At 37.3% G+C, this 17,309-nt stretch overlaps 1 protein-coding gene and 1 long non-coding RNA gene across 2 annotated transcripts in view; both read right to left on the bottom strand.

Annotated features, from left to right (window-relative positions):
* LOC139960055 (uncharacterized) overlaps positions 1-14,382 on the bottom strand; it is a 28,413-nt gene extending 14,031 nt beyond the window's left edge. The window contains exon 1 of the mRNA XM_071958085.1: positions 13,817-14,382. Within this exon, the coding sequence (XP_071814186.1) occupies positions 13,817-14,222 (406 nt within the window). The 5' untranslated portion in view covers positions 14,223-14,382. The remainder of the gene's footprint in view (positions 1-13,816) is intronic.
* LOC139960249 (uncharacterized) lies at positions 930-11,257 on the bottom strand. The gene is made up of 5 exons (XR_011790451.1): positions 10,590-11,257; positions 7,170-7,421; positions 6,406-6,595; positions 5,556-5,671; positions 930-3,775 (listed from the first exon to the last, which is right to left on the bottom strand). It is a non-coding gene; the product is annotated as an uncharacterized lncRNA (long non-coding RNA).
* Positions 14,383-17,309: the final 2,927 nt, after the last annotated feature.

Below are 17,309 nucleotides of genomic sequence, written 5' to 3'. Positions count from 1 at the left end.
TCTTACCAATACCCCTAGCTCCGCCACGATAACAGGAGTGACTTTCCATATGTTATTGGTAGGAAATTGCAGGAATTATTGGAATCCTCAATGAAAACTATACGTAGGTAGTCTTGTTTGCGTGGGGATTGAGTTGTGTAGGTGTTACACAAAAATGTAGATATGCTTTCTTTATTCTTGTGGAAAGCCGCTTTCACTTTGATATCAGATAAACCTGTGGTACATGCAGTGACGTAGCCAGGATTGTTCCAGTGGAGGGGGTGGGCGCTTGGGGGGGGGCTTGAACAATTCCTGGGAGGGCGTCTTGTTACTACCTGAGTGGAGTGCCACCATATGGGTTGGCGCTCAGCATACGGGAAATTTTCAGCTATAAAGACCTCCTAGATCGTTGGAAATAACACTTCCCAGGCCTTGTAAGCTGCTCTAAAGTTTCACAGCATCCTTTATTTTGAGATCCCCATGTCTTGATATGGTCATCAAATTGTTTAGAGAAATAGAAGAAAAAAGACAATCTGGTAAGTTGCTTTGAAATATCATGACATATCTCGGCCTATGCGCTATGTCACGTCAGGTTTTTCAGCAACTATAGCCTACTGCCGGTCCGCGGTCGAAGGGTCGTTCATGAGTGGTCATCATGGAGATTCGATACCATGCAGACCAATGAATGATATATTTTCCGCACAGTCTTGCAAGGTTTAAAGAAATGGCTCCTTACATAGTTGGCATGATTCAAATTCATCCAGTGCAAATTCATCCAGATGCAAATTCATCAATATAATTGGTCGAGAACTTGCTAGAACAGTAAGCTGTCTGAATTAGCATCTTCAGATCGAATATGGGTTTGCTGAGTTAGGGAGCAATATGTTCGAAGTACAAGGACCAACCAATGAACAAATTTGTAACAAAAGAGGCAGAGATAAGACACTTTAGCAGAAATCATTATGTCTTCTTTCTGTTTATTACCGATAAATGCAAATATTTTCATTAAAAATCAATATGAAATTTCATGTTACTTTCAGAAATATATAAACAAAGCAACTTCAACAACTTCAGCTCATTCACATTCATGCTATCAGCTAGAAAATTCACCATGAGGCACATTTTCAATGAGGCATTGATGTGAATACCACTGACATAACTTGTGCTATTCAAATGGATAAAGGGCTTGGTCAAGTCATGATTAAGGCCCTGCCTCATATACAGTATTGCACATGTACAAAAAGGGTTACTGCTGTACATGCAATACTTTTTTGATGGGGGAGAGAGGGGGGGGGGAGATGTGGTAACATGTTGAAAAGACCACATCTTTTAATTTGTCATTTTTCTTTTGAACATATGCAAATGCTAGAAATGAAAGCACTTGGAAATTTCTTAAAGAGATAGACAGTTGTTGCCCTTGCACTGCTGTACATGCAATACTTTTTTGATGGGGGAGAGAGGGGGGGGGGGGAGATGTGGTAACATGTTGAAAAGACCACATCTTTTAATTTGTCATTTTTCTTTTGAACATATGCAAATGCTAGAAATGAAAGCACTTGGAAATTTCTTAAAGAGATAGACAGTTGTTGCCCTTGCACTGCTTTGAAGTCTGCACCACTGTAAATATTGTTGAAGGAGTGGAGTTCTGCGAATCTTTTGATAGTCGAGTAATAAATTTTTCTTTCACTGTTTGTTAAACAGCTCCTAGCAGTAATATGCATTTGCACGACATTGTATCTGAGGTTCATTATGTAACGGGTGTTTTCTACATACAGTCAAATTAAAAACCAATGTTAAACTTGTTCACCTGCAATGGTCTAAATTCAGAAAGTACATCAATATCATAACTCTTTTGCATGTTGTATAACGGTACTGAATTTGAAGTGGATTATATTTATCAATGAATATAGCAATGTTTTGGGTAAAAGCAATTAAAGCATCCACTTGAACTTCATGTTTTCCTTGCATTGTTTGCTACTTCCTCCTATCTAGTTTCGAAAGGGACATATAGATAAATGCTCAATACCTCAAACAACATTATTTAACCTTGTTTCCCACAAAAAATGTTCTGTCCCAGTTTCTGTAAACTACTCGGGATAAATGGAGGGGTGGGGGGGGGGAGGTGTTGGACAGGTTGGGAAACTAAATATTTGACAGATGTTGTATTTGACAATAAAATTCACCTTCCAAGGAAGTAATACAGTTCTTTAAGTGGCATTTTATGAAGGACCTACAGTATGTAACGATAGCAGAATTGGTTATTGCCTCCTGCTGAAATGTCCAATAAAGACTTGCAGTATTGGAATGTTCATCAGATTCCTCATTTATAGAAACATCTGTGTTTATTGAAACTTTCCTAGGATGTTGCCAACAAGATGCAGTTGAAGTCTACTGTACCTTGTTGTCAAAGGTGGAGCTCACAAAAAGTCCTATCAACTAGTCTTATTCAAGCAGTGGCAACATATGGGAAAAAAGAAAAGCAAAATATGGTACAATTTTGTTAATATTATTTTGAACTATTTGTCCCAACACCCTATCCTCCTTTTAAGACTTTTGCAAGCTTGTAAACCAGTTACAGCACTCATGCAACATGATATGACAAAGGTTCATTGCCAGAACATGAAACTAGTAATTTGGAGTAAATTTGTTAAAAGAATGATGAAGTTAATACACTGAAATATTGAATGGGGCTCAAAAGAGCTTAAGAAGTCTTTTGAGGTACATTACTTGTTCTGATAAATATATTAATTGCCCTAAGATTCAGCTATTAAAGCAGCTACTAGTCAGATACTAGATAGTATGGGATCATGAAGGTTTTCAGATTTTACCTATATTGGCCTCAAATAACCTTTGACTTGGCTAAGAGCTCAGCACATGATACACCTTCATACAAACTTCCATTCATCATTCCAATATTGAACTATCATGTTAACATGGCTTTCAGATTCAGATATCTAGTTATCTCACATGGGCTTCTGCTATACTGTTTATAGAATAGTACTCAATGTCAGAAACCTATATGCACTACATATGACTACCAACTTTTCCTTGTTGAGTTAGATGCTCTATGTTACTCTACTGACCTTGAGTAGCCTTGACCCTCAATGAGGCCAACACCTACTGAAAATTCCAGTATAAATATAAAATTAATGAAATGATTCAGAAAATACTTTAACAGAAAGGAAAACTATTATAAACACTTCTGTTCATACTGACCTCAGCGTAAACAATTTAGAGACCAAGAACATATGGTATAATAACTGTTAGCTAACATTTCTTCCTTCTACTCTGCAATTTTGAGAGAACAATAAGCAAAATTGATACTGGCAAATGTAACATGGCAACAATCACAATAATTCACAAATGATGATGACATCAGAAAAAGTAGCAACCATGACAATGATGATGATTTGAAAATCTTAATGAGCAATCCTAAATGTAACTAGAATTTCACTTTTAGTAGAGCAGGGTTCTCACAAGCAGGTTCTAACCTGGCGGTGGTTGTGGTTTGAATATGATTTTGCCTCTCCCTGCATGGTTTGAAAGTTGAGCGCCCGGGCTGAACATTTATGAACCAGGAAAAGCTTGCTGCCACTTATCTGGTCCGAAAAAATTATAGCATGAGGTAAATTTCCTCCTGGGTGCATAATTATCATAACAGTTCAAGAATTTTTACCAAAGGTGATCATATTTGAATATCTGGAGTCGGCTCGGACTTGAAAGGTCTTGGATTTGGCTCATACGAAGTGGGGTCGGACTTGGCTCAGAATCTGGCTAATTGGACTCGACTACAGCTCTGCCATAAATATAAAAAGATAATGGATTGTTAATAATTTATTATATGATGTTGAGAAGGTAGAGACTTAGAAAGTTAACTCCTAAATGTAATGGACATGGGCGGCGATCCTGGGGGGGATGGGGGGGATATATCCCCCCCATGAAAATGGGTGGAGGGGATGTAACACACCATATCCCCCCCACCAAATGCCAGGAATAAGAATATTTTCATGCCTTCATTTATGCATCATCGTGAATGTACGGCTCTTTTTAGCTTCATTTCTCGCCTATACCATAAACGCAGTGCGATCTTTTCAAATAAACCGTCTTTATAAAGCAAGAATAGTTGACTGTAGGCTTCATTGGCCCTATAACAACAAAATGTATTATTGCGCCCACGGTATTGATATAGTACATATATGCACCCTCATAGTATTCATATAGGCCCTATAGTAGGCCTACACACGTACATGTTCCCTCGAACAGCTGAGAATCTCATGTTACCAGGGTAATGCTTAATTAGGGGCGTCGGAGCGGTTCGCCGGACCAATATTCACGGCGCAAAAAAAAAGGAGAAAAAGTAGCACTAAGAAGAAAAAAAGGCAAAAAATAAAGAACCAAAATGAAAACATACTTCAAAATGTGTTTCAGAAGATTAATCGGGTACAAAAACAGACAAGGGAGAATGCACAGAAGAAAAGCTCGGGAAGTGCCATTTCCTGCAATCTGGGAGGCATTTTTTCAAAATTTTCTCCATTACGCTACGCGCCAACCAATGGTGGCGCGTAGCGTAGTTTAACCTTCCAAACGTCCCCCACCCCCCCCCGATGATTATGGTAGATGGCCACACTCTGATCTTCCGTACCAATCCCAAATAGCTTCCGACGCCCCTGTTAATACACGTACGTTTCACCTGGATGCCCTAGCAATCGGTACCTAGGAATGTAACTATGTGTAATTGTGTATTGCATGTGTATAGGCCTATAATAGCCTGCATGAGGCCATTTTCTTCATCGAATAATATAAAGAGCTCTCGAACATTCTAACGTAGGGCCTGAAACAAGATTGACAGGGGCAATTTTCCCAAAATAACACCCGAAATTAAAAAAAAAAAGTATTTTGGATCCTGATTATGAGATATTTCGGACATGAAATCCCTATTTTAAAGTTGGGTATATGCCGCTTGGAAACCTCGGCAAGTGCCGTTTCCGGCCATCTAGAGGGTCTGTAAATCCCAAAATTTTCTTGTACGCTTCGCGCCAACTCATGGTGGCGCTACGCTTAGATAGTCAACAAGGTCATATCCCCCCCACTCGGAAGTACGGATCGCCGCCCATGGTAATGGATAGCATTAAACTCTTCGTTTCACTAACAAAAGGATTCTCAAATACAGTACTAGCAACATTACAGCTAAAATAATGGATCACCAATACGATGCAGTGAAGAAAGGGAGTTTAATAAAGAGCATCCCTCAATGTAATGACTAGGATAAAACTCTTAGTTTCACTAACAAAAGGATACCACATGCAGTACCAACAAGAGGGATGCCCATTATATTGAGGGTCCACTAGACTTGCTAGACCCAACACCCCCATTGTGGGAAGCATTATTGAGCGTCTAGTTAGCATTTATTGGGTAACTGAAGTATTGAAGGACCTTGGTGTCTCCCCTCCCAGTAGTTTTATAACATTTATGAACCAGGAAGAGCTTGCTGTCACTTATCTGGTCCGAAAAAATTATAGCATGAGGTAAATTTCCTCCTGGGTGCATAATTATCATAACAGTTCAAGAATTTTTACCAAAGGTGATCTTTGGTATCTGGAGTCGGCTCGGACTTGAGGGGTCTTGTATTTGGCTCAGACAAGATGGACTCGGACTTGGATCGGGCTCTGGGTAATTGGACTCGACTACAGCTCTGCCATAAATATAAAGAGATAATGGATTGTTAATAATTTATGATATGATGTTGTGAAGGTAGACACTTAGAGAGTACTCCTAAATGTAATGGATAGCATTAAACTCTTCGTTTCACTAACAAAAAGATTCTCAAATACAGTACTAGCAACATTACAACTAGAATAGTTGATTACCAATACGCAGTGAAGTAAAGGAGTTTAATAAAGAGCATCCCTCAATGTAATGACTAGGATGAAACTCTTAGTTTCACTAACAAAAGTATACCACATGCAGTACCAACATGGGGGGGGGGGAGGATGCCCATTACATTGAGGGTCCACTAGACTTAAGGTTTGCTAGACTCAACATCCCCATTGTGGGAAGCATTATTGAGCATCTAGTTAGCATTAATTGGGTAACTGAAGTATTAAAAGACCTTGGGGTCTCCCCTCCCAGCAGTATAACAACTGGAATAATGGATTGGTGAAACAATGTTTTATTTGATACAGTGAAGTAAGGAAGTTACATGAATAATAGTTAATGCAATGAATATGATTAAAATCTTTGTTTTACTAACGAAAATTATTCTCAAATACAGCAACATAAGAATTTGTATAAATGGATTATTAATAATGAATTTTATGATGCTGTAAAGGAAGAAAATTCATTAACAAATTTTAATTTGTATGCTGCATGTCATATACCTGTCCAGAAACTAAAAAGAAAAATTCAAACTCATAGAATGCACCGTACCTTGCTCCAAGCAATGACATATAAATCTAGTCCTCATTATATCTACAGAAGTTGTTTGTCCAATTTTAATCGAAAGCCTTTCCTTTCATTGAAAATTTTGATCTTCAGTAAAAATATTCTTCTGTCTGCAGATTTTATTGATGACAGTACTTCCTTCTCTTGTGGAGAAATTCCATCAGCTCTCGTTAACCTACAATGAACCAAAACAACATTTCAATCATATGTCAAAGTTTCACTGAAGTACATTCCATGTAAATATTTTTTTAAAGCCTCACATTTTGATATTGACATTGTTGCAAAAGGTACAAATAAACACATCATAATCAAGGTTAAAATGTGATGGTGTGTTAACACCTCAAGTCTTTGCTTCACAATCCTACCTACAATTCATTCCAGCCTGCCAGATGGCAGATTTACAGTACATTTGGTTTTCAAAGACTACACATAAAGTCATTTCAATTCGGATAACATTCTATGATGGTGGAAGTAGCAAAGTAAACCAAAAGGTTTGGCAGTGGACTTGGTGGGAAGTGGAAAGTCTTTCTTACATTACTTTGTTAGCCGTTGCCTTAGATCGTTTACAGTTTTTGAAAATAAACAGCAAATTTTCATCATCTTTGTTCATGTTGAAACTTAGTACAGTAAATTTATATTATGTATATATAGTGTGTGTTGATCAGACTTAGAGGATATTAAAGGGAAGACTTTAGAAAACTAACTTCAGGTCACAGGGATTTAAAATATATCTCACAGTCAATACTTACTGAATATTAGAGACAACTGGGATGTTTGCAATATATGCTTGTGGGAGCTCCTTATTTCCATATAAGCCATTTCTCTCTGCATCCCATGGTCAGCATGAACCAGCAGCTCAAAGTTACAGTATTTTGATATCCTGTGTCGACCTTGAAATTGCAGCCCTGTACTTCTTGCAATAAAGTGGAGCATATCTGCTGTGGTGTTCTCATTCTGCATTCATGCATTCCTCAAATTGTGCCAAATTTGAGCCATCTTTTCTGACAAGAGAATGAACATAAATAAGTCCAGATAATTGTTCATAAATTGCAAGTGGAAGTCTTGACAGTGCAGTTCCCTATTTGATGTCAATACTTAGTGTACATGTTGTCCAATATTCATGTCAGTTTAGTTAATTTAGCTATCACTTTTTTCATGGAAACTGCATATGCAACAATTGAGAAAAATGCCACTCTACTAAGTTTGAATATTGATCTATTATTTGGTATGTAAGTTGTACCCAGGAATGTAGCATGCAATCACTTCAAGAGATTGACTGAGTATTCATGCATGGTTCAATGCCTCATCCCGCATGCAGTTCATATACTAAAAAATTGCATGCACCCTAGACTATGTATACCGGTACATTTAGTCCCTCAACGTATCATTTGGGGTTTAAGCTCAGGACTACTCGTGTACACAGACTTTGGCATTATGACTGAGTTCATTTTTAATGTTTGGTTTCAATGATGTTGAAACTTTCCACTCACGATGGCATATGTGTGCGTGTGCATTGGTAGGAGTACTGTGTTTGTGATCCTAGCTTGTAAACACAGTTTCTCATGACAGTAAGCTTTATTGGACAGATCTCATAGTTGGTACAGTATGTATGTATAGATGCATCACAAGTACAAGAAGCCTATTGTTTTTGGTGAAGGTCAAAGGTAATTTAGGTAAAAATGGTCAAATTGTGAAAACTCAATTTGAAGCATGGATAGATCTATTTATTGGTATGTCTAGGCCAGTGGTTGGGTCAACAGGGCAAACTTGTGAAAACCTTATTTAAGCCATGGGTCTCAAAGCAGGGTACACTAGCTTGCAGAGATATATAATGTTTAGTATCATGTTATATCGCTACAGAAGGCTTTCAGTGGTCTTTTTAGACCCCCAACTGTCACTTTGAAAATGTTGTTTATCACAGTTCTCAATAGTTTTTTGCTGTATATTATTAAGATACAATAAGTTGTACATGCAGCCTACACATATACAGTAGCATACATGTCAGATTGACAAATTCATAGAATGAAACTTATTACATAATGGAAACCATGTGCAGTGCAGTTTGCATAATGGTGATCTATTTATACACCCAACCAGCTAGTATCGGATCATAGCAACATGTTACCACATGTATGCATATAAGTGTTTTGTCACACAGTACAGTTCTAACATCATACAAGGGAGTTTTATTTGTTCCATGACTCTGATCATAATAGCCTGTTCGTGCAGGGAGTTGTAATGGAACAACTCCCTGGTTTGTGCTATGGACATGAGAACTATCTAGTGCCTGTTGAACATTAGTCTTGTGCATTTTCATGTTACTTACTAACACCAAATTACTGCACACAGATGGTCATTTTTAAAAGTATGAAAACTGAATACAATCAAGAGCTTTTATTTGGACATGATACCCAATATGAAACTACTTTAGTTGCACATACTGTATGTATGCTGGTTTTTATCATGAATGATTTATATAGTAGCCATGAATTTTTTATATTTTTTATGAAGTAGGTCTGGATTCCCTTGGCATTATAACCTGATTGAAATTTAACCTCTGTGATTGCACTAATATGTGAGACCATTGATCAACCTAATTAATAGCTTTTAATGATGAAGACACTGATAACAATTTCATAACTCATTAGTGTGAACACAATGCAAGGTTCAATGAGGTACTGTTTATTTCCTTAAAATGCATAGCTGGTGGTTTTTCAACATACTCTAATCCTTTCAAATATGTTACATTGAATCTTTACACTTTTCCATTGATATATCACAGACTGTGTTTTTTTGTTATGGGACTCCGTAAAACTGGATCAAACCTAGCAATTTTGGACAAGGAATTTGCTCTTTTTGCAAAAACTCCTAAGTGCTCAAGTGACTGTACAGTAGGTCACCCTGTGAAGGCATTGTGGGACTTTGAGGAATACTTTTGATCAAGCTATTACTTCAGCACTATTAACACTACCCACATCATAACGTTAATATCAAAATGCCTAAATTACTTAGCCATGATTGCGTTGTTATTCTAAAATGAATACTCAATTGTTTACCTTCAGCCATGATTCATCCCATAGGTGCAGGGGGAAAAAACTCATGTTACAGTACAAAAAATTGTTGTACACTGCTACACTGAGGCCCTGTGTGACTTAGTTCTCTGAATCAGAACCAATGACACACCACTACTACTGTACGCACAGGGCTTAGTGATGCACACTAACACATATAGAGAATATTGTGGGGATGAATATTGTACTGAGACGGCAAACGTTTTCACATTTTTTACTTTTGTAACTCGTTTATGGAATCTGTCAGGCCCTTTCTTTTACTGTAGTGTTCCGTTTGCTTGTGTATCTGTTTTTGTGGAGTTGTGACTTTCTGACTGCCTTATTTTATGTCAGAGAGATTGAGACATACCCAAAGATTTATATTTCATGAAATGGTTCAAAATTGCATCGCACGAATGCAAGTTCTTTCATACTCCTAAATTGACACATCTGTCGATGAGCTTACTGTAGTGAAGGCCTAAGTATCTTTGGATGCTGTTTGCTATGCTCTGAGCCTCTAACTTCAGAAAGGTCAGGTCCCAGAGATTAGTGGTATTATATTGAGGTAATTTTGGTTATTTTTAGGGAGTAAGATTTCCAAATGCCCCAAAACATGCACAGAAACAATTTGATCAGCAAATACCTGAAATGGATTCAAACTCATGAAATATTTAACTCTGCTTGGCTGCAAAAAGTTATGGTTGCCTGCTGTATAGTTGCTAGTACTAGCTACAGTAGTAGTAGGCTAGTATATATAGTAATAGTAGCCTAGTACTAGTAGGCCTAGTAATATTTGGAGGTGCGTCAATTATTAAGCCTTTACTTTCAAAGATCTGGAAGATCACCAGGCTGCAAAATGTGTAGGTTGACCAGTCTGTTACAAGTATATACTTTAATTTATGTATCACATTTATATTCCGAGTATCAGCAAAGGCAGTAGCAGGCAGCTGTGATTTACCATAGCCAGTAATACTGATAGGTCCAATTTAGGGCTAACGTTAGGCCTAGGCTAGTCTACTCTAACTCTAACCATGGTCTTAATTTAATTGTGTTCAGCATGAAGGTATTTACTCTAAATGTTATTAATATATCCGGAACACTTTTAAGGAATTTACTTACAATGCATATACTGCACCAAAGTCCAAAAGCCAACTTCAAATGGGCAACGTTTACGGTAACCTGCGGTACTTTCCTTTGTAGACTACTGTACATGGCTAGGCCTCATAAAGTAACGTTGAATGTAGGCTATTGGGATAGCAACGATACGATCCGATCGACTGCCCTGCCACCGAACATAGAAAGAACTGCTTATGTGTGGGGGCGTTGTTTCGTTACGTGTAAATTTGCCAGTTAAAATAGAAAGTCTTATTTTCTTAAATATCCCAAATTAATGGAAGAAAAAGTACAATTACGAAGATTTCAGTGTAATTAGAGGAACCTTTAAGTTTCGGAACTATATATAGCCGCATTTGGTCAAAATCGAGGTGTAAAGTTGGGATCAACATATGTACCATGTTCGTAATTCTGTTATATACCCTTCGGAATTACCTCCAATTTTGAGGGGAAATTTTACCCTTTAAATGAACGATTTTTTTTGTGTAACTTCGGAAATGAAAAGTTTATGAGGTTTTCTCTTAACTCGAAATAATCATTCCTCAAAGGAAGTGAAATTGATTGAACAAGAAGACCCTAGACTTAGGTTTACCTGGTGTCAGGTAAACCTATCCCCGAGGTAAACCTAAGTCCCAGCTATCATGCGTTGAAGTAAACAAATATACCAATGTATATATATATATATATATATATATATATATATATGTATATATATTTATATATATATATATATAAATATATATATATATATATATATATATATAAATATTCGTCACGTGTAAAAAGAGTGATTGAAATCACGTTAGTGTATCGTAAGCCCCCAGACTGCTCAAAGTGCTTGAACCCGGAAAGAAAAGCCATATCCCCGAGACCATGACAGTGTGAACGTACTTGAAGGATCAATGCGACTCCCTTCAAGCTTTCTTATTATGGTCAGACAGATTACCCAGGATACATATATATATATATATATATATATATATATATATATATATATATATATATATAGGCTATATATATATAACCTATTTACTTACAGAAAAAACAAACAATTAACGAAATTTGTTTTGCTTTCCTGAAAACAATATTGTTTTACCGGTTAGATATTAAAAAACGCCAACTATTGTCCGTTTCAAAGACGATGACGTCAGAATTAAAGGTTTGCAACCCTCTAATTATCATCATTCTTTTGTTTATTTGATTTATTAAGGATGCTCCCTTTGGGAGATATTATAGTTCGTTAAAAACTCGTGCTTGGTGCTCTCATCTTGTGAATCTATATGATGTCACAGTGCCAATGGAATATATGAAACCTTCCTTTTATACTTTTCAATTAGGTATAGAATGTTAACAGTGTTTGACACTGAAACCAATACCATTTTTGGTGGTCACTTTAAGAGCTTCAATGTTTTTTAACTTCAGTAAATTCATTATATATATTATATACATACACACACACACATATATATATATATATATATATATATATATATGTATATGTTTATGTATATATATATATATATATATGTATAAATGAAAATATAATCTATATATTCACCATTTCACGTGTCATTTTTTGCGGGGAGTGCCCCCCCCCCCTCCCCCGCCCCTCTTCCCGCATCCTCATACATAGCCAGGTTATATAACAGAGGCTTGAAGAAATCGGGAGCTTTTGTCGTGCTTGATGGTAACTCAGTTTTCTGTTTATTGTGCTCTCTGGTGAATATAACCTACTGACCTAAAAGTAATACAATTCAGTTTCATTTTCAATCTGTTTGTATTGTTAATTGTTTGGAAAGTATTCAAAACAGAAGATATCAACAGAAGAGCAATCAATAATTGATAACTTTTACTATATCCATAAAATATTGAAGACACGAAATAAAATGCCATTGTTTGTGAATTCTTCCAGTAACTCATGTAAAGGCTAGTACAGAGTGTATTGCGTGGTATGGTTGTACAAAAATATAAACGGAACTGTTCTGTTCTGCCTTACCGTTATTATTAGACAATGATATGAACAAGGGATTACAATCCCATATTTCTTTATTACAATAAAGGATCTTTACTTTAGATGGACATGACTGTTATATAATCCAACAAGGAGAAAATGTGTTGGGCTCAGGTTATGTTTCATAACTTGCAACGTTTCAAGCTAGTAATATCTTGAAATGTATTCAATGCTTGAAGTTCTAATACTAACTCGATGAAGTCGTTAGCTCCTCGGTCGGTGCCGTTTTATGAGAACTGGTCTCTCAACACCCCCTCCCCCCCCCCCGCCCCTTTGATAATTCACGACCAATGGAATAATGCTGGCCCGGTCCAAGAAAGAGAGCTGGGCCTTTACCTTTACTAAAACCATAATGGTGTCACTTTAGAGAAAAGGGCACCGTCATAATCTGGATATGAAGTACAGCTGTTAAGTTTTCAATTAGAAAAACAAGTTGTTAGTAGTAAACTAAAACAAACTTTAGGCATAAGCCATGTTAGAACCATCCAATTATTTTCGTGCAGAAATGTGACTAGCAGTTGTGATACGTTGGCTCAAAATGTATGAACCAATCCTGGGTGCCATGTGTCACTGACACGCTAGAACCGCTTACTGCTATTATACGGTTATGTATAACGACTGCAGAAGTATTGTTAGATTTTCAAAGGCAGCGTGTATATACGCTTGTCCATGTAGGAACAGTTTATATAAAATTTCAATAACAATTATTTACAGTTTAATACCGACCATAAGCGCTAAAATTACCACTACTGGTTAAAAGAGTTTCCGAGTTTCCGAGATAATTTATTTTTCAAGAAAAAATGAAGATTATTGTACGAGTAGGGCTTATTGATCAATTTGTTTATCAAAGTCTTGTCGCCCAGACATTTAACATGCTAATATTACCTGAATACAAATATTTAGTTGGAAAGCTTCGAGTCCTATTTTCTTTCTTTCTTTCTTCCAAATTCCTTCCTTTCAGAAATGTTGTTGTTTCAGGTTTTAGTATATAGGCGTTTGGGAGATCATCACACCATAGGCTATAACATCCTTTCACAGTTGTTTTCGTCATTTCTGTGACTTTTTTTTGTGCACCCAATCCCCGGACGTACCGTACTTGCCATAAATCCATGATCTTCTTTTCTCTCTCGAGAGAGATGTTTTTATGGTACATAATTACGAGTACATTACGTTATCAGACAATATCACCTGTCGCAGTATTTGAATAACTGACATTACTCACCGATGTCTTCTTCCGTATATCTACAGGTCCTGCCAAAATAATCCCACCACTCAGTATCACAGACCTCACAGACCTCACAATCGCCATCTTGAATATTTACAAATAGATTCGATTTGGCCTCTTCCTTCCGAAACCATTTGTCGTTGTTTCTATCGTAAGACAGAAGCAACGAATCAATCACTTCAACCTTGGTCCTTGGTGGGCCGTCTGGTCGGAGGCGCTCTTTCCTGTTCCTCATCAATTTATGGACGCTACATTTAAAGCATTTTCTGTCTTGAACGACCGATTTGTAATGGAATAGCCAAAGGCCTTTAACGATCAGCCAAAAAGCCACAGGAAACTTTTTGGCGGAAGGCGTAACTTTTTCAGTAGAAATACATATAGAGTTATACTTGGTAGTCGCCATCCGTACAAGGCGTTATATAATTCCTTTCACGTTTCCACTAAGCTAAAGATGAGAAAGTTTGAGTGTGCATATATAGACAATAAATGTTACTTCTATGAGCGAAGCAGGCCGAATGATAGAAAAAAAATTGTTTACGCCAAGAGACAAGGAAGTCGTTTCATCTTTTAAGCACAGCCAAATGATTGATTAATACTATAACATCAAACATCAAGCAACGATGTTTTGATTAGGTTTTTGCAACCAATAACACACTGAGATAAAATCCGGCGTATATAGTGGGCGTTTGGGTTTGGGGCAGTCTTGGGCGTCTTTTATACCAAGCCTGACGAGATGAGGAGGGGGGGCGGGGCAAGAGGGCTACAGACCAGGGACTGTGATCAATGAGGGGGCTCTATAGATAACAGAAGGCAAAGGGGAACATTGGATAAGGAAACTGTTCCTCATTTTCATAACATGTAACATATATAGTCAGGTAGTTGTCTGCACAGGAAATATAAATAATGCAAAAAAGGGGCCCGGTGACATAAACTGTTTCCAAGATCCATCCTCTCCTCTTATATCGTATAATTCAAGATATCATGTACTTTGTCCCTAAAGACCCTGTTCATTTCACCGTACATGTTCATTTTACCGAGGAGCTACAAGACTACCCAAATATCTATCACAACGCTGTCACAATGGACAATCCATCACAGAACAGCTAATCCTATTAAATTAATTGTTCTATCTTTCTAAGCCCAAATCCGACAACGTGACGTCTGTCTAACCAAGGGCGAAGGAACCGGGAGGGGGGCTGGGGGGCTGGGGGGCGCCAGCCCCCCGGTGAAAAATGTGGAGGGGCGGAAGTATCATTCCGCCCCCCCCCCCCCGGTTCGCAAGTCAGAAAACCCCTTTTTCATTTCCAAATGAGAAAAAAAAAATCTCATTTGGAGCAACAAATTGCATCTTAGGCCAGGTGAAAATACAAAATTAAGTTTACAAAATGGAGTGGGTGTTGAAGTGTGCTATATTGCACCAAATTGCATCTGAGGCCACCTGGAAATGCAAAAAATTCCAAAGGGGAGGGGGACACCCCCTCCCCTTAGACCCCTCCCCCAGACCGGCCATCAGTCTTCAGCCCCCCACTCAAAGTACCTGCCTACGCCACTGTGTCTAACAAAGCGACACACAAAAAACAATGAACACAAATTTTAAATTATGGTCTAACCCATTCAAACATTTCACAGGCGTCCCTTCCCTTCCCCTCTCACCCACCCTTACCCTAACCTGCATATCACATACACAATCACATCGTGTCCCTGTCCCGACACGGGGACCAATAACTTACAGTTTTATCTTAAACACAGCTCACACAGCTGTTTAAACAGCGGCACACACCCACACACATACAAATGCATACAAACATGCATCCTTAATATATGGAATATATATATATATATGTACGAATTAAAACGCGCATATATTCGAATTAATACGTGTTTGTATTCGGATTAATACGTATATATATTCGAATTTATACGTGTATATATTCGATCTTAGACACGTATAAATTCGAATTAATACAGCCCAATAAATCAGACTTCTGATTGGCTAATAATATATATGTGATTATATTCGATTTAATACACGTAATATATTCGAATTAATACTCGTATATAATATGGTATATTTGTCCCACAGGGCCTACCATATACGTATAATACAACTACAGTATATGTATGCATCACACTTTATGCGCAGACGACATTGCTTGAACGTATAAGCAGAGGAACTATGTATTGATTATCGGAATATCAGTTATAGATATACTGATATTCCAATAAATTCCCAGTCCCACTCATGAACCCATATATAGTATACCGTAGTTTACTGTCAATCAGTACATATACCGTACACATGGAAGGCTAAGTTCCTAAACTTTGACAATACAAAGTAAAAACTCAGTGTGAGTGATTACTTTGTTATTACAAACGAATGAGAGAGATATGTACATCACAAATGACACAAGGCATGTATACCGATTTCGTAATGTTATTTCTGTATTGTTCACTTAAAATCCCAAACTAATTTATATGACACGCAGCTTCCTTGTGTGGAAAGTACAGTTAAAAACAAAGTGACTTATAAAAAAAAAAATCATAACAATGATGATGGCATTAAAACATATTCTGGAATTTAAAACAAGGCTTCGACCTACGTTCTGCATCATATTATGAACTTGGATAGTCCCAAGCTAATAAATTATACTCTATTAAATTTACAGTATATTAGATGATAATCTTTAATGATCACTAACATAGTAATTAATGACATTGCATTATAATCATACCGTAGAACATTGAACTCACATTGAATAATGTCGTTGAACTTGATTAAACAAAAAATATATTAGAGACTTGAGCAAGTTGAATTTGTGGAAAACTGTCATATCATCAGTAATTAAATATAGGTGATGTTAAACACATGTAAACGATAAAGGCATTGAAGACTTGCCCCAAACCGCGTGCCGCCCTGCGAAAAAAGTAAACTTTCCGTTGCTTGCAAGTGAAGTTTTTTCTTGTCGCTACAAAATGCAGACAGTAATGAAACGTGATACCCCTTGTTATCTTTTATCTGTACCTGAGATGTCCATTGCTGCTATGTACACTGTGCTGTGGGTATTGACCGTAGCTGCATGTATTGACTGTACACTGGTGTCTTATTACCGACGGTGGCAAGCTGTGTGTGTATTTTCTGGGATCGATGGTGGTGTCTTACACTTCTGTAACACCTCATTCGAAACTAGATCAGATTACCGGCATCAGACATGTCTTTGTGCGCGAGTCTTCACTCCCTTTAATATAGGCATATAGGTTACCTACTATGCCACGTACCTATTCGAAACATGATTCATTTGCCATTGTTATATAAGTTTGGTCATTGGTGAATTCCAGTGATTGATCAGTAGCTGTCTAGCACTCTATGTGGAAATTTATGTGGACTTACCCATCCCGTTTATCTACACTTTAATCAGACGAAAATTGTTCGCGTTTTGAAGGTTTCACACAAGAGTTCTATGTTAACTTCTGAGTAAACAAGCCCTTGACT

This window comes from Apostichopus japonicus, chromosome 19 (assembly GCF_037975245.1).
Source record: "Apostichopus japonicus isolate 1M-3 chromosome 19, ASM3797524v1, whole genome shotgun sequence".
In the NCBI taxonomy this organism is placed as follows: Eukaryota; Metazoa; Echinodermata; class Holothuroidea; order Aspidochirotida; family Stichopodidae; genus Apostichopus; species Apostichopus japonicus.
Note: the sequence above shows the minus strand (reverse complement) of the source record. Positions and strands in the feature narration are given on the sequence as shown.